This window comes from Glycine max, chromosome 13 (assembly GCF_000004515.6).
Source record: "Glycine max cultivar Williams 82 chromosome 13, Glycine_max_v4.0, whole genome shotgun sequence".
Taxonomy (NCBI): Eukaryota; Viridiplantae; Streptophyta; class Magnoliopsida; order Fabales; family Fabaceae; genus Glycine; species Glycine max.
The window spans coordinates 44,590,484-44,608,805 of record NC_038249.2 but is presented as its reverse complement, the minus strand read 5'-3'; the positions used below and the strand labels follow the sequence as shown (position 1 = coordinate 44,608,805).

At 32.8% G+C, this 18,322-nt stretch overlaps 3 protein-coding genes and 1 non-coding gene across 9 annotated transcripts; 2 read left to right on the top strand and 2 right to left on the bottom strand.

Annotated features, from left to right (window-relative positions):
* Positions 1-56: 56 nt before the first annotated feature.
* LOC100806161 (formamidopyrimidine-DNA glycosylase) lies at positions 57-5,232 on the top strand. 6 transcript variants are annotated; one of them, XM_026125223.2, is made up of 11 exons: positions 104-420; positions 522-573; positions 663-720; positions 1,678-1,746; positions 1,837-1,962; positions 2,475-2,525; positions 3,473-3,550; positions 3,634-3,730; positions 3,799-3,888; positions 4,464-4,498; positions 4,583-5,232. In XM_026125223.2, exons 1-11 carry the CDS (start codon positions 192-194, stop codon positions 4,979-4,981), a joined length of 1,284 nt encoding a protein of 427 aa, XP_025981008.1. In that variant the 5' UTR covers positions 104-191; the 3' UTR covers positions 4,982-5,232. The 6 variants fall into 6 exon arrangements, with proteins under 6 accessions (XP_003542122.1, XP_025981007.1, XP_025981008.1 ...); XM_003542074.5 differs by lacking the exon at positions 3,634-3,730 and having other exon boundaries at positions 57-420; positions 3,786-3,888; XM_006595104.4 differs by lacking the exon at positions 3,634-3,730 and having other exon boundaries at positions 106-420; positions 3,786-3,888; positions 4,461-4,498.
* A 1,898-nt stretch (positions 5,233-7,130) lies between these two features.
* Positions 7,131-10,416, bottom strand: LOC106795554 (zinc finger BED domain-containing protein DAYSLEEPER). Its single transcript, XM_014766140.3, has 2 exons — positions 10,245-10,416; positions 7,131-9,264 (listed from the first exon to the last, which is right to left on the bottom strand). Exon 2 carries the CDS (start codon positions 9,246-9,248, stop codon positions 7,272-7,274), a length of 1,977 nt encoding a protein of 658 aa, XP_014621626.1. The 5' UTR covers positions 9,249-9,264; positions 10,245-10,416; the 3' UTR covers positions 7,131-7,271.
* A 1,375-nt stretch (positions 10,417-11,791) lies between these two features.
* On the bottom strand, positions 11,792-11,908 carry MIR396C (microRNA MIR396c). Its single transcript, NR_048646.1, has one exon. It is a non-coding gene; the product is annotated as a microRNA MIR396c (primary transcript).
* A 1,756-nt stretch (positions 11,909-13,664) lies between these two features.
* On the top strand, positions 13,665-18,322 carry LOC100805089 (PX domain-containing protein EREX). Its single transcript, XM_003542073.5, has 9 exons — positions 13,665-14,060; positions 14,152-14,250; positions 14,327-14,413; positions 14,507-14,615; positions 14,769-15,457; positions 16,428-16,592; positions 16,676-16,918; positions 17,206-17,421; positions 18,015-18,322. The coding sequence occupies exons 1-9, from the start codon at positions 13,743-13,745 to the stop codon at positions 18,270-18,272; spliced, it is 2,184 nt and encodes a 727-aa protein (XP_003542121.1). The 5' UTR covers positions 13,665-13,742; the 3' UTR covers positions 18,273-18,322.

Sequence of the window (18,322 nt, the reverse complement as noted above, 5' to 3'; positions counted from 1 at the left end):
CAATTTTATTTAGTCTTTATCTTCATTTAGAAAATCAAGCAAATAGAAGGTAACGGTAAGGTTGCTTAATTTTTGTAGTCTCCCTATATATATATATATTGCAGTGAGATGAAGGGTAAGAGCACTGCACAGTCCAAATAGAAAATTGCCAGTGAGTCTGACAAGGAAACAGCAGCGCAGCGGAGTGAGCAATGCCGGAGCTTCCAGAGGTAGAGGCGGCGAGGAGGGCCGTTGAGTATAACTGCGTCGGAAAGAGGATAACAAAGTGCGTTGTCGCCGATGATTCTAAGGTGATCCATGGTGTCTCTCCCTCCGACTTCCAAGCTTCCGTCCTCGGCAAGCTCATCGTCGCTGCTCACCGTAAGGGAAAGAACATGTGGCTTCAACTTGATTCTCCTCCTTTTCCTTCCTTCCAATTCGGTCCTCTCTCTCTCCTTAAACCCTAGCTAGCTTCCTCGTTTTCTCTTTCTCTTTTAACTCCAAATATGCAACTTATGAGTTTCTACTTCTATCTGTCTCAGGTATGGCTGGTGCTATATACATTAAAGGAGCTGCAGTAACAAACTATAAAAGGTGAGGCATATTATGTGCTATGATTAACTAATACTATCTATTATACTGATAAGTTATTGTCATGATTTAAAGAATAAGCATGCATGTAGGTCTGCTGTAAAAGACGAGGATGAGTGGCCCTCAAAATATTCAAAAATTTTCATTGAGGTAAGAGCTGTAACTCCATTGATGAGTGAAATGCTTGAACTATTTCACCATCTGCTCTTGTAACCTCACGTGATTCAATTCTTTGAGTTGATTTAATGGCAAATTAAATTTCATTTTGTTGTGGACTCATAAGATCTGTATTCAGTTGGGATAGATTCTATTTGTGGCAACCAAAAAATTGTATGCAGGTTAATTTGTTTACTTCCATAAAGCTTGGTTTCATGTCATCAAAGAAAATTAGTTTTCTTGTCAATGAAGTGGATGTTATTTATTGTATTCCTCCACTGTCTGTTCTACTGGAGTTTAAAACGTTCAAGTCTTTGCACATTGTTGAGGAAATGGGGAGAGTGAATAGGCTGGAACTTTATTGTTTGTTGTGTTCCATTACCATTACCATGCATGGACCTTTATTTATTGTACACTAGGACTCTGATTACACAGCGGAATTTACATCCTTTGCTATGAAGGTAGTACAATGAACTACTCTGTTAACCCATAACCCCAAGTACTTTGGCTCTTTACGCATACAGCAGACTTTGATTGACAAATAATGAATTAATATTTTCTTATAAATCTCACAAGAATATAAAGAATATTCTTTGCAATTCAAAATATTGAAGGTCAAATAGATCCATAGAAGTTATAGTTGGTGAAGGGAGTTCTTTCAATAAACATATGCATAACACTTTTGGTATTGGTGGGGAGCTGAAGGGTGTCAACTTGATTCAGTTCCGTTTCTTAAAATTTTTGTGGTAAAACATCTGATTATTTCATTGCCATACATGATAGCATAATCAGTATAAAGCTGTACCTGTGTAGGAAGGTGATTTGTCTTTCAATTTTTCAATTTTCTTAACATGCCCAGGAGCTTGAGATTAGAAGAAATTTCTCTCCAACAAATATCATCATTTGTGAACTTTGTATGAATATTAATCAGATTAAATCACATTTATGCAGTTAGATGATGGTTTGGAGTTGTCTTTCACTGACAAAAGGCGATTTGCTAAAGTTCGTCTGCTCAAAGATGTATTGTGACTGTACTTGCCAATTGTCACTCTTTTATTTTCTTAATGAAGTAGTTTGCTATTGACTGTATATCTTTTTCCTTTGATATAGCCGACATCAGTGCCTCCCATATCCGAGCTTGGTCCTGATGCACTTTTCGAACCTATGACACTTGAGAAGTTTACGGAGTCTTTGCACAAGAAGAAAACTGAAATCAAGGCTTTATTACTTGATCAAGTATTAAGTGCATTCCTTTATCACTTCCCATTTCCCAAAGATTGTATTTTACTCATCTTTTAATTTGTTTATTTATTTTCGGGATATATCATCCTTTTGCTACCTTTTATTTGTTTTTACATTGGTAGGGGTTATAATTATGGGTGTTGATCTTTTCTGCTTGAGAAGTCAAAATATGCTGTTCGTTAATCAAGTTCATTGTGGACCTTTTAACTTATACTTATTGACAACTTTTGCTTGAGCAGTTTATTGATGAGACAAATGGGACAGTTAAAATGATTAAACATTGTCTGTACTTTGTAGGCACAAAACAAATTTTGTTTTAGATGAATTACTTTTGCTAACTTATGATGCGGGCAAGCTTAGTTATTTTTTTCTTAATGTTGTGCTATATATATATATTCCCCTCCTCTTGGTTTCACAGTGAATAGGAATTTGACATTCTTTTTACAGCTGAGTGTATCATTATATGGTATTCAGTTATAAAAGATCTGAAATTTCAATCTTTGCAGAGCTTTATTTCAGGTATTGGAAATTGGGTGGCAGATGAAGTGTTATACCAAGTAAGTACAACCTTCATTTTCTAAATGATTTCAAATCTTTGTCGTTTCACATTGTTTTTACTTTTTAGTGGATGATAACGAAATTTAAACGTGGCCTTAGAGTTTATACGTGGCTTATTAAGCTTTAAGTTTTAATATTTTTTCTCAATTTAGTCTTTTTAGTAATTTATATATATAATCCTGTAGTGGATAGGGATAAAGCCTTAATCACATGAATTTTAATTAATGACTCTTATGAAGGCAGTCTATTGCTTTTTAAAAGACTAATACCATTTCCTTATTCATTACTACATATACAAGATGATCAATATGCTCTTCACATAAACTTGATTTTATCTTGTCTACTGTATAGATTTCTCATAGGCTCCTGACTCTAGAGGTTCTGAAATCCAGAGGGGGAAATAAGTCATAATTTTAGTTTTGTAGAAATATGCTGGGAGGGGTTCTTATTAGTGATTTTTAGTCTTATTAGTGTGAAGTTATATATATATATATATATATATATCATGGTACATTTATGAAGGGAAACCTCTAAATAATCATCATTGTAGTTTAGATTCTTCATTGTGAAATTGGAAGTAAGCCTGTCAACTTCTTGAGGATGGATGATGCTCTGTTAGAATATGAAATGAAGTTTATACTCAGATATATGGTTAACTTATTATTTGGGTAGTGAAAAATCTACCTGTGTTATATAGTATTGAAATTGATCTAGATGAAATCAAGCTGTTAAAAAGTATTGTTATTTACTAGATTTTAATTTTTTGTCTTTAATCTTTACATTGTATATCATGAGCTTCAAAATGTTTTGGAACTTGCATTTCACAGGATTTAGTATCTGCTGACATCCTTTTGTACTTAGTAGTTAATAAATTATCCTTCTGGCCTTGGATAGAAATCAAATTATAAAATTTACTTAGTGTCGTATTATTTTTCCTTATTTCCAGGCAAGAATTCATCCGCGGCAGGTGGCTTCTAGCCTGTCTAATGAAAGCTGCTCAAATTTGAGCAAGTGCATTAAAGAGGTGGGGATACTGATTTCTTTTGAAGATTGTAGTTTATGTTACTTCTGTACTTAATAAACAAATATAGAGAATAAAACCTGTAGGTTATTCATTTGGCTGTTGAAGTTGATGCCGACTGTAGCCGTTTTCCTCTTGAATGGTTATTTCATTTTCGATGGGGAAAAAAGCCTGGAAAAATAAGTGGTGAGAATACTTATCTAATATGTATTAGTTGACAAATAGGTCCTTTTTACAGGTCATTGAAAAAGCAATTGAAGTTGGAGCAGAAAGTAGTCAGTATCCCACCAATTGGATATTTCATTCACGTGAAAAGAAGCCCGGCAAGGCTTTTGTTGATGGTTTGCTTCCCAACTTTGTGTAATAAAAATAAACATTTTCTTGGTGCTACATGAATGGTACCCAATCTTCATAAGGTTTCTTACTGCTTATGTTTTAATTTCATGTGCAATTTGCCTAAAAGGTTAGAGTAATTGAAAAGCTTGTATTCATTTACTATTCTTGATTGGTACCACCAATCCTAGGTTTGATTTTCAATTTCTTATGAGATTGTGGATATAGAACTAAAGTTCTAATATGCATTCTCATATATCATATTGGTGAAATTCTAGTGCATTTTACTTGGAGAGTGCTATTGGAGTATTGATATTATGTAATTGATCTCTCAAATTTGGAAAATGAAAACATCACCCATGCATCATTGAAGACCATTTTAAAACTCACTAGATTATCTCCTATTGCAATGCTTTCAATAGGTTTCAGAAATTAACTGATATTTCTCTTATTTGTTACTCAGTTGGTATCTTTTTTTCTGCTTACATATTGGATGAAATGTACCTTGCTTCCCAGCCAAGAATAATTGAAACGTGCTTTTGTTGCTATATCCAAACATTTATAATTTTTCATGTGATAGCAGGGAAAAAAATTGACTTCATCACAGCTGGTGGCAGGGTATGTCATTCTGAACATTGCCATTAATTGTTTTTTATAATTATACTTTATGTATTTCTGATCTGCACATGATGTTGCTTTTAGACAACTGCTTACGTGCCAGAGTTGCAAAAGCTAAGTGGATCTCTAGATGTAAAAGAAACTGGTAAGCCTAATAAAAGGCAAGCCTCAAAGAAAGTAAGGGTAGATGATGACACTGAAAAACCAACAAATGGGGAAGTGGACGATTTGGGAAGTGTCAAATCAAAGAAGGGGACAAAGGCTGGAGCTAAAGGTAGGAAGCCTTCAAAAAAGAAAAAGTCAGGGGGAAGTGATGAAGACAAAGATAGTAGTGATGTTGGTACTGATTATGATAGTGATCAAGTTGAAAAGAAGAATCCAGGCAACGTGGCTAGTAGGAAACAAGCTGGGGGAGAGAAGCAATCAAACAGGAGAGTTCAAAGCAATCAAACTAGTTGGAGTGCTAAAAGGAAAGCTAAGTAACAACTATGGGGTTTGCATAGTTTTGTCATCCACTGTGTTCACACTAGAACAGAAGGATGGTTATGTGCCTGCAACTTTGTTTGCTGTTTAATATGTTGTCTTTTTGATCTGTTGGTCGGCTTGTGCATGATAATTTAATTTCCACATGTTAAGCAGACAAATGGAAGGCAAGAGTAGGATGCCTTCAATTTTTGTGACTATTGTTAATGCTCACTTTTTTCTTGTGTACACAAGCCACAAGGTATTTTTTATGTTATGACTCGAGATGCAATTTCTTGGACGTCCATTATTAAACAGTTTATCAATGAAGGTCACAACGATTTTGCTTCTAAGGGTTTTCATCAAATGTCCGAAAGAGATATATATAGGTTTTTTTGACTGCCATTATTGATGGGAATGAAGCGCTCTTGTAGTTGTGCGCACCTGGAAGCACTCGAGTAGTCGAGTTAGAAGAATGGGTAAAGGCTTACATCGACAAAAACATTGGAAACGGTACTTCTAACTTCTAAGCCTTTTGAGATGTGGTCCAGTAGGGTCCCACTCAGTAAAAGACGCATTCCCTTAAACACACCATCAACTTTTGGGCCACGTCACCACTTTTTATAGCCCTCAATTGGGTAATCGATTCTCTCTATTTGTTTCTATTTTGATTTTATTTAATTTTTTTACACGAACCTGCCTGTCACTGTTCGCCACAATTAATATAATTGTCGTTGTAGGTTTCCTCGGTGTTCTCTTTGGAGTCTTGTTATTGTCGTTTGTCACTGTTGACATTTGTTGTTTGATGACAATGACATTTTGTGATTCAATAATAAAAAATTAAAAATCAAAAGATACAAACAAAGAGAGCTAGTTACAAAGTGAGTGATGTGCCCCCAAAAGTTGAGAGTGCGTTTAAACGAATGTGTTTGGGTCTGAGACTATGAATGTAACATTCCTCTTAAGCTTTGTTGTTAACTTCACTTGCAATCTAATGCTTTGTGGCTAGGACTGTGTTACAATACATAAATAATAAAATTTAGGCCTAATTATAATCTCAACCATTAATTTTTAATTAATTATTATTATTTCACTTTATTCTCTAAAGTATAATCCATTTACTAAACTCCAAATCTGAATATCTTGTTCGAGAAAGAAAAATACAACTTTTATCAAATTTAATTTGTGAATCTTGCAATCAATCATGATGAAACCTTAATTGATAAAGTTGTTTTCTGTTTTGCTTTCTGATATATTAGTTTCATGTTAGCTAACAACATGGAATGATTTAAATTTAAATACAAGTGGCATAAATTGAAAATATAGATGAACATGTCAAATAATTCGAATTAGGCTTAAACATTTTTATTTAACAATCAAATTAGGCATAAATATGTTTTGGATCTATTATAAATTTGTTAACTTTTTGTTTCCTAAAGTGCTATTTAAATCACTTCATGTTATCTAAACAAATTTAGGGGGAAAAAACAAAATCAGAAACTAAAAAGTTTTTAACAAATTTTTTATTAGACATCCAAAATAAAAGTCATAAGTTTATTATAGATCAAAAACATATTTAAGCTTAAGAATTACTCCCTCTAGTCTTAAATATAAGAAGAAAAAATATATTTTTTTGTCTTAAATATAAGAAAATTTTAATTAAGTTTTTTTATTTAATGTTATTATCTTTAAAATATTCTTCACTTAATTGAAGTGTTAATTTCAATAACTTTTTTTTATTCTTGATATCAAATTTCAATAAAAAATAAATTGAAAAAAAAATATTTTTTTATTAAAATTGATACTGTGGTTAACTAATTTTCATATTGTGACATTTTTTTTCTTATATTATCTATTTTATAATACATCAATGTAATTCCCACAAAATTTCATTATATCATTCTTAACATCATTTCTTTTTAATAATAAAATATTGTATCTTTATTTTTCCAATCAAGAAAAGAGAAAAGATAATGTTTCACTATTGGTGTGTGAACACCAAACATCCGTGACATGAGGTTAAAGTCTATTCAAAGGCAAAATATAACCAAATTCCAGGTTTTTACATCCGTGACATGAGGTTAAAGTCTATTCAAAGGCAAAATATAACCAAATTCCAGGTTTTTGGTTAAACCTGTGAATACAGTTGATACTTTGCTTGGACAAAAGATTAGAACAATATCAACTCTATATTATAAACAAGTAACAAAAAATCGGACAATTAATCACAAAAGTTAATTGACCTGAATGACAGCACCAAAAATTAAATACCTAAAAGCTAGTTGAGAATCTATTCCAAGGAAACCTATACCTAACATTCAACTTTGACAAGTGCATTTGGAACATTCATGGGTAATGATTTATACTGGAACCAGTCCTTGGTACAAATAAGGGCCTCAAGAGTCAAGGAGTCTAATGAAGTCCGGTAGCTATCCATTTTTCTAATTTCTGTATCAAAAACAGCATCTGCAGAGAGGGTGGATATTGGCATACACAAAATATCAGATGCTAGTCTAGACAATGTTGGGTACTTCAATCCGTTTATTCTCCACCAGCTCAGAATATCAAATTCTTGTACTCTGGGTTCTAGAGGCTCTTCAAGATATTCATCCAATTCCGTCTTAAATTGCTGGTTACATGTAAAATCGGATATATAAAATTCAAAATCAGAAAGTCCATCATCAGCACCAAAAAGAGATCCATCAAATTCTTGAGATGTCTCAGTCTTTATCATAGCCTCATTCCCTTCATCATCATTTGTTGCTGCAAAAGGAAGCACTTGTATGATATTATATTCAAGGAACAGCTCTTGAAGACCATCCTCAACAATTCTTATCCATTGGTCAGCATTCTCACCAAATATCTTAGCAAAAGTGGATTCCACAATTTTCATTTTATATCTTGGATCCATGGCTACAGCAACAGCCAAGACCAAGCAGCTTTCTCTCCAATATTGGTCAAACTTCTCTTGCAAAGGCATAATCAAACGACTACAGAAAGGATCCTGGCTTAAGGCAGCACAAGTCAACTCCACCTGAAGTTTGGACACTTCAAGGAAAAATACATTTGCAGTTGGGTATGGTTGAAAAGTTAAAATGTTAGCTGCATCATACAAGTACTTCAGATATGCACAGAGTTTTTCCACCTGCTTCCAGTCATCCATTGTTAGAGTTGTTCTGAAATCAGGATTAGAGGCATCAAAGCAAGCAAAAACTTCCTTTAATTCACAAGCAGCAACAAGCATGTGGTATATTGTGTCCCATTTATTTTGGTCATCAATTAAAAGGTTCGTCGTACTAGGAACTTGAAGTTGTTGCCTCAGATTCAAAAAATTCCCTTCATTAGACTTAGAAGATTTCACATACTTTACACTCTCCCGAACTTTATCAATAGTTTCTCCCATAGCTGATAGTGCATCTAATGCAAGGCGACTAAGCATACGAGCATAACAGTTCTGGCTTAACAATTGACCATTGAGGATCACAGGGTTATTAACAGAGAGGAGACTTCTCAGCTTTCCCATCAAAGTCTCATTGGAGAAGAATTTATCAAGTGCAAGAGTAAATAGCCGACCCTTCAAATGCCAATCACTTAGGCAGTTCACTATAGTTTGATTTAAGGAACCATCAGAATCAGGAAATGGTACCATGAATACATTAAGTATAGGATGATGTAAGTTCCAATCACCATCAACGAAGTGCCCTCGAACAAAAACATAGGCCGATGTTTGGTTTGAAGTCCATAAGTCCAAGGTGAGGTTGACTCGTCCAGGAATCCCATCAATAAGATTCAATAGGTTTTGCTTCTCTCTGAGGTACATAGAGACACAATCCCCTTGAATAGCATTAAAGCTCAGTGGATTGAACTGGGGTTGTAGTGCTCGAACAAAATCAATGAAACCTTGGTGTTCCACAATATGAAGTGGATAGTCATGTAAAATAATCATTTTAGCAATCTTACTGTTGCAACGCTCCTGATCAAATGAGATAGCAGCAAAACAAGGTTTTGCTCTTGCTCGTTTCTTTGGTGGATTGGCATCGGTTTTGGAACATGGTATTCGTTGATTTTTCTGACAGATTCCCAAAGTAATGTGTCTCTTGAGATGACTGGTGCCAGATTGTTTTGAATCTTTTAGATAAGCAAATGATTTTTGGCATCTTTTACAGTAAGCCCTGGCACATCCAGGTCCATCCATTTTCACAGTGAAGTGTTCCCAGACAGTAGATTTCTTTCTTCTCCTGCTATTTTGTTGTATTTCAGAATCAGGTATATCATACTCCATTGACATGACAGAAGGTTGAATCCTAAAAGACAAATTAAGAGAAAATCATTAGAAGAGTAATTAAAAAGTGGTTGAAACGGACCTGCATTACATCACTTATTTGTTAAGAAAGCAGGATAAGAATTATAATCATCTCTTATAGCAATAGTATTATAAAAGTAACAAGGGAAGGCAAGTGTTACAAAACAAAAGAAGCTTGTGGTCTTGAGCATAGTTATCAATCAATCACAAAAGGTTACCAAATTGAGATTCAAAATCGTAAATCACCAAGCTAATTTTTAAACCATGAATCATAAGATTTAGAGACAATAAGAAAATAACTTCAAATATATCATATAGAAGATACAGTGTTCAATGTAATAATTTTATACTAGAAATATATAAAACTTAGCCATAAACTTCTCTGTCTTTCTCTCACTAGGCTTCAAATAGCTCCCGGGTGTCCACCAATCATTTTTGTACATAGAAATAGCTGATATACACCAATTTGTTTCCTAAAAGAAGGATTTTAAAAAGTTACAACTTTATAGAACAAATCTTTTAAAATACCACTAATTTACTCTTTATCACAAACAAGTGGGGTACACAATTTTTTTTTAGTGAATGCGTGAAAGGAAGATGGCACCGTTCACGGAGGGTAAAGAATGATTTTAGCAAAACCTAATACTCTTGATAAACCATATAACTGTATAAGATTGAAGGACGAAAAATTAACTCTTCCCCACGCTCTCAGTCTCACCAGTATTCAATGGGAAGGGAAGTGTTACAGTGGACGTTAAGATCTTATAAAGAGATAAAACAGAAGAAACGGGAAAACGATACACAAACTCGTGATGCACGAAACAATCAATTTTTTAAGACACACAAAAACGAATTCAGTAGCAGTGCATTTGATTGTTTTGAAAAGAAACGGAAACAGAAACAGAAACAGAGACAGAAAGAGGGAAAAGGATATATACAATACATAACCGATAGACAGAAAAAAGAGAGAAAAAGAAAAACCTTTCCGGGCTGCGGCGGCGAACGTAGCCTAAGGAGGAGAAGGCAGTGAACGAACGAACGAACGTGTTGGAATGGAAGGGAAGCGCCACTTACTACTCAGTCACTCCCAGGCAATGCCAATGCCAATAACCCAATTAAGGGTTTCAAACACGTTTCCCTTTTATTAATTTATTAAGAACAAACCATTCAAGATTTTGTGTGATTTCAATATCTTTATGTTTAAAAAAATCCTAAATCTAAGAAATATATGTATACTTTATCTTTAGAATTCTATCTTTTTAAATAAATTTAATTTTAATCATTTTTAAATAAATAATCAATGATTAAAAATAATCTTGAATCATAATATAATTTTTATATGAATCCAAAATATAATTTATATTTAATTTTTTAATTATTGCAAATTTAGATTATAATATATTTCGTATATTTAAAACTATTTATTTTTTATAAATTTTAGTTATATAAATATAAACATTTATCTTCTGCATGACAAAAATACTAGTAATTTTAATTTTTTTTCCTACTAATTCTTCTTGTAATTAGATGATAAAAAAATGAATACTTTTTGAATTATGGGGTCAAAATTATAATTCAACGTTATCAGATTAAGGAACTCTTGAATAAATTTGAACTTTGAATTGGTAAAAAAAAAGTTTGAACTTTGAAGAAGCTTTTATAAAATAACATTTGTTTTTAGGACATACATTTTTGGATATATCACAGATCTTTGATTTAGGCCAATTCCTTGCTTTTTTGCTTCATGAGAGTTTTGCAATTTTTATTCACACGTTGCTTTTGTTTGCACTGCTTGATTGTGTGCTGGTAGGTTTTATTTTTTATTATTATTGTGCCTTATTTCCAAACTGTTTTAGGTTCAGAGACTCATTCGTTGACAATATCGTAAGATATCTTGTTAAACTGAACGATTTAATATTTTAATTAAAAAAACTTAGAATCAACTATTTTTCTGCTTCACCGTTTATCATTACTTTCAATTTAAGATTTAACGTTGGAAAATTTGCTACTCAGTGAATTACCAAAAAAATTGCCATGTACAGCAAAACTTTAAATAGACAACATTGAAACAGTGAAAATAAATAAATTAATATACAGAAAGGTTGCATATGACTCTATATAACTAGGTCAGAGCTAGACTATAGATGATGAAAACAATATATATATGATTTGAAGAAACATTTTTAGAAAAAGAAAAGAAAAGAGGGAGGAGCAGCAGTCATACTCAAAGTACACGAGGCTTTGGCTTTGGATATTACAACCAGGACACCAAGTCCTATATGTGGCATATGCTATGGCTTTTTTTGTGTGATGAAAAGTTTAGATGAATTAGGTGAGTTAAAGAATACTTATAAAACACTTACAAATCGTTCATCTACATAGTATTCATATTGGTAGTGAAATTTGAATTCATATTATTGTGGGATGAGTTTGATGATCTCCTTCCAATTAGACCACCATTTATTTGTGGCATATGCAATAACTGAAAAAAGAAGAAGCTTATTGTGTGGGATTTTTTAGAACCAATTAAGTCCTAGATTTGACATGTTTTTCCACATTTTTCTTAAACTTCTATGCCACATCAATAATTGCACTAGGCATAAGAAGTTCAAGAAAGCTGTGGAAAAGCATAACAGGACTTGTTGAAGAAAGCATGGAAGTTGAAATCCTGAAGCAGCCAAATATATAGCAGAATTAATTGAATTATAGAGGAGTGGAAAGGAGAGAAGAGGAAGACCCTTTGAGCTTGCTGTAGATAAGCAATATCAACATTTCAACATGATATAAAGATAAGATCAGGATCAGGGACAGTGGGGCTGCATTGCAATATGAAAGGTGCAGCCAGGCACAGTTCATTCACAGGTTTACTGCAACATCGGCCCAAAACTTAAAGTGTGCACGCTTTTCTTGTGAGTGTCCTAAAAGGGTGGATCGGATTGATTTTCATGTTAAAGTGAAGCAACCATAACAATCTAAATTAGAGAACAACAATTAAGAGTCGGTTAAAAACAATAATAATGTTCAATTTCAGGTTACTTACCTACGTGATATTTTTGTTATAATGGCTTTTTTTTTTGACAGTTTGATATAATGACTTGATGATTCAATATCATTTTTATTTTTAACCTTAAAATTAAGTGTAGTATTTTGAAGAAAATACAAAAACGCTCATAAATGATGTAGATGTATAATCAGAAAACACATATTGCAATTCTGAACGGTAATAGACCTGATGGCTGATGGTATTTAATACCTCGGTAGTAGTCTGGTTCAATTCAGGGGTAAGGTCAACAATCAATTTCCCTCTATGACTCTATTGATGTCATCGGTACCACAAATCAAGAAAATGTTTAAGGGACAAGCAAAAAGTATAAATAAATTTTTGTATATTAATAAATTTTTTACACCTACTATGTTTCTCCTCGTTGTCAATTTGATAAAATTCAGAATTTATTCCTACAAATTTTTAGTTTATTTTTCTGTCTTTATAAAATTACAATGTGTCATTTTTACATTGTAATGATAATAAAATTTATATCAATTATGCAAGTTATGTAAATGTAACATTTTTTTTTACATTAATTATATTAATTACATATATAATTAATGTAAATATAATATTTTTTTATTGATTACATAGACTTGAATATGAATTTTACTTTAAGAAAAAAAATCACATGGACACAAAACAAATGAAAAATTCACTGAATAAAATCCAGTAAATTTTATATGGGTGAAAAATAAATTTGAAGCTAAAGTTAAATTATATTTTAATAAATTTTGTATATATACATTTCCTTTTACGCATAATATACCGGCGTAATAAATAACAACAAAAAAAACAATATGAAGATATTATTAACTCTTAAGTTATGATTTTATTTATTTTTAGACTCTTAACACTTTTTTTAATTTTTATTATTAACTCTGGTTAATTTAATTCATGATAATTAGGATGATGAAGAATATTTTAAATTAAAAGAATCAAAATACTTTTAAGTGTGTAATTTAGTTAACTAATATATTTATTATTTTATACAAACAAAGTAATTTTAAATAAGAATAAGTAATGTATTTATCTATAAAAAATGTGATGTGATGTAATGATAATAATTAAATTAGTGTTAATATGTGATGGAAAGATAATTGATCCTTATAAAATAAAAAATATATATTAAATAAATTAATTCATTAACTCTCCAACTTAATATTAAATTAATCTTTTAAAATATAACTTACTGTGAAACTTGATCCTTAAATATTGTATGTTATTGACAAGATTCTCACAAATCTAACAATATAATTAACCCTATTTTTAATTATTTTATACAAATACATTTAATACTTGCTAGTTTCTGTGTAATCTCGTAAAAAAATGATGTATATATTTAAAAATAAAAGGTTTGAAGTTTGGATGATTAGGGGTTAGAGTTGAGGTTGAAGTGAGGGAGAAGGAGAGAGTTGAAGTTGCAGCAAAGGATGCATATGCACTGGTTGGGTCCCGACGTACCTGTGTTCGACCCCAATTTCACTTACAATCATCATCGTCCCTACTTATACGACGATGACCTCTTTCCAAACGACGCCGTTTCGGCCCGTCGCCACGATGCCGTTTCAGCCCATCACCACGACGGAACCTCACCTCTCCCACTGGGCATGGATTGGAGCCCTCCGCCGCGCCTATGGGAGGGTCGCAGCACTGTTTGGCCGCGTCATCCTCCCACCGGATGGAGCTTCTGCGTCACGCTTCCTTCATGGGTTACCGCTCCCCAATCCCCTCCTTCTGATCCCGTCGCCGTTAGTATATATAATAATAATAGTATAACACTTCCTTTCTACCGTTTTTCTTCTTATCTTCCATTCTAACGTTTATTCTCTCTCTCTCTAGTTTTTTAGGGTTCAAGTCGGTGTACAATCTCCCCAAGCAATCACCACTTCTCGACTATTACTACGCAGATTTAGTGATTTCGTCAATCTCTTTTCTCAAGTAAGTGTGTGTACTTGTCTCTGCCTTGTGTGGAGAAAAAAGAATTTCGATATTTATTTTTGTTTCATTTTTTCAGCTGAAAAAGGAATTTCCCATAAAAGATCTGCCTACACCTCCACCCAAAAAGATACTCAGAATTAAAAGTCACACTGTGTTGGAAGAGGTACCTACATCATTTACTATCACTGCAATGCTATTTCACAAATCACAAACAACTCTTAGTTGATTTTGATACTTACAAATTCCTTGATTTCAGCGACGCCTTTTATTAGCTGATTGGATGGAAAAGTTGTTATCGGACGTTGATGTATCAAGAAGTGCCCCGGTGGCAATATTTCTTGAGCTAGAAGCTGCTGCTAGATCATGTATGTTTTCTGTTTTCCTCGTAAACCTAAACATAACAACATTTTGTCATTTTATGTCTTAAATAATTGTTCATTATTTGGAAGAGTATGAAAAACAGTCCATCATGATGTTCCACAAGCATTTAACACCCTTTTGTTGCTGATATTTTCCAGCATTTCATGATGTGAACGAGCATGTTTCGGATGAAGCATCTGCCAATGCTACTACACCCTCACAAATGATCCAAGATACCTCACCTGGTTCTGTAAAAGCTCATGGTTCATCTGCAGCAATAGTTCCTGGTAACGATGAAGTTTCTGAGCTGGGAACACCACAACATGGAATGGATAACCGTTCTGATCAAATTATGGATAATTCAACATTGGAACATGGCTTAATTAATCCAACTGAAACGGATGTTCATTATGCCACATCCAGCGAAAACTTCGTTTATAAGGATAATATTACAGACAAAGTCACTGGGTATACTGCTGATGCTATAGCTCTTCACCTAGATGGAACTGAGTTTACACCTGCTGTACGAGATTATAACTTGAATGCTCATGTTAAGAGATTGTCAACAGAAAGCATTAGAAGTGACTTAAGTTCTCTAAGGAATACTGAAACATCAAATTTAACTACGACCACTTTGGTTCAGGATGCTTCACATAACCTTGCTGGGAGCCATGAAGTCTCAAGAAATTCAGATTTATTTTTGACTTTTCCATTGGATGAGCGGCACAAGTTGAACAAAATTCTTAATACCCAGAAACAGAGATTGGTCACTGCAAAAGCTGATGTTGAAGATCTTATAGCAAGATTGAATCAAGAAATGGCTGCAAGACAATATCTTGTGACAAAGGTATCCTGTGTATGTTTAAGATTTTTCATTTATTATTGAATTCTAAAATAGAATTTTGGTTAAATTACTCATTTGGTCTCTATAGTTTCACGATTTGTATCTTTTTAATTTCTATAGTTTGAAAGAGATTTTTTTAGTCCTTATAGTTTACATTTTAATTCTTTTTTAGTCCCTATAGTTTAAAAGTGATTTTTTAGTCCTTATAGTTTGCATTTTAATTTTCTTTTAGTCTCTATAGTTTGGAAGTGATCTTTTTAGTCCCTATAATTTGTATTTTAATTACCTTTTAGTCCTTACTGTAAAAATATATATAAAAATAATAAGCTACAAATTAGTTATAAATTATCAAGTATTTTTTTATTACAAATTATCTTGCGATAAATTAGTTATGAATTCTTGCTAATATTTTTGTAGTTAATTGTAATTAATAATATTACTCATATTTTGATGGTAAGGACTAAAAGGGAATTAAAATGTAAACAATAGGGACTAAAAAGACCACTTTCAAGTTATAGGGACTAAAAGAGAATTAAAATGCAAATCATAAGGATTAAAAAAATCACTTTCAAATTACAGGGACTAAAAAAGAATTAAAATGTAAATTATAGGGATTAAAAAAATAATTTTAAAACTATAAGGATTAAAAAGTACAAATAATGAAACTATAGGGACCAAATGAGTAATTAAACCTAGAATTTTTCATTTGTCACTTGCTTTATTTGTTACACTAAATATAGTTAGGATAAATATTCACCACCTGTATGGTGTTTTTCCTTGGTAGATTGTTTGTTCCCAGTTCTTAAAACCTTGAATCAATGCCATGCCATAGATTTAGTTATGTGCCTGTGGTTCATATTCAGCACATTGCCATTAGAAAGTCAGAATTTCATGTTGGAAAAATGACATGAAATGATGATGTCTTATTGGGCTTTTTTATGTTATATGTTCTAATATTTCTTTTTACTTGTAGGTCAAAGATTTGGAAGTTGAACTTGAAACAACTCGACTGAACTGCCGAGAAAACATGCAGCAGGCTGTTTTGACTGAAAAAGAAAGGTTTACACAAATGCAGTGGGATATGGAGGAACTTCGGAGGAAATGCCTGGAGACAGAAATGAAATTGAAGTTGGAAGAGGTTTGTTGTGATAATTTACTTTAATCAACATCTCTTATCATTGCATTATGGTGGGCTTTTAGTGAAAAGTTATAATGTTTTAGGATGAAAGGCTGCTAGCAGAATCTACGAAAGAATCTGTCATTCAGGAGAAGCAAATGTTGCAGCAAGAGCTAGATGTAGCTAGAGAACAATTTAAGCACTTGCAAAAACATCATGATGAGTTTGAGATGAAATCAAAGACAGATTTGAAGGTTCTAATAAAGGAGGTAAAATCCCTTAGAAATTCTGAGTTAGAACTGAAACAGCAGCTAAGTGAATTGATGAAGGAGAAGTTAGATTTGGAGGTATGGTCTTTTCTGGTTCTTGGATGTCAACTAGCACTGATGATTTTTTTTTTTTTATATATATATATACATTTAGACTTGGAAAGTATCAAATTGACTTGTAAACAAACGCATGCAATTAATCTATTTTGACTAGTTCCTTCTAAAATCTTTACGGTTTTTTTTTTCCCACACAAATTTGAAATTTCTTCTTATTTATAATCTTTTTTTAATGACAAAATGATTCAAATATTATGTTCTGTGGTGTCCTAAAAGTTTGAAAATCCAATTGTTTTCATGGTATTCAGAGAATCCTCCAGAAGGAAAAGCAAAGAATGGAAAATTCACATAATGCAAATACAAAGTTGCTGCATGAGTGTGCAATCCTTCAGAAGAGGCTTCGGGAGTGTAGTGTAAATTTCCTTGTTGAAGAGGAAGATAAACTAAATATCGACACTTTGCCATCTGATGCTCTGGATTTATTAGCAACATCAGATAATCGGATTGGTCTCTTGCTTGCAGAGGTATGATATGCACCTTGAGCAACAATTTTGTCCTTAGATATTTATTTTCTGGGGCACTTAGAAAATACGGTGCAGGCTATTACTGGTGGTCTGGTTTTTATTTTGTGCATTTAGACATTAAGTCCTCATGATTTTACTAATTGCGTTTACAATCTATTTATCTATCCCATTCTTGAAAATTATTTTATCTCCCCAGCCCCTCTGGTTTTCTCCTCTTTACTCCCTACTACTCTAACTTATTTTGTAGCTCCATGATTGGACATTACACTCCATTGTTTATCCATTATTATATCCATTGGCATCGGTTTTCATGAGAGCCATGCAAAATGATGGATCTTCCAGAGTATTACAATGGCTGTGGTTTACGTGCAGTATGTTTTTGGTGTCAGTAGGAATTTAAATGATACTTTGTGTGTGAATGAAGAGTCCTGTCAAATTAACTATTTCAATAAAAAGACAGGATTCTGAAAGTTCACTTGGCAATTGTCATTGGGGTTATACTATGTTTTACTATGCTGCCCTATATAGCCTTCTATTTACTGCCCTCTCTACTCACTGTTTTGGTTACATGCTGTATGCAAATATTGGAACAGGCACAGCTCTTGGCACAAGATGTAGAAGATACTGTTGTTGCTGTTGAAGAGACCCGGGATATAACCACAGACAATACTGGGAAAACTCATGATGAATTGAGAAAGATGCTGGCACATATGTTTGTTGACAATGCCAGTTTAAGGAAACAAATCAATTCTGTTATTCGTTGTGCTCTAAATGCAAATATCAATTCCGAAGAGGACGGTGAAGAAATCCATTTGCAAAAAACTGTCCTAAGCAAGTTCTTAGAAAGATAGCTTGTTCAATACTACACCGTGTATCTATTATTGAGTTACTTCTCTGTTAA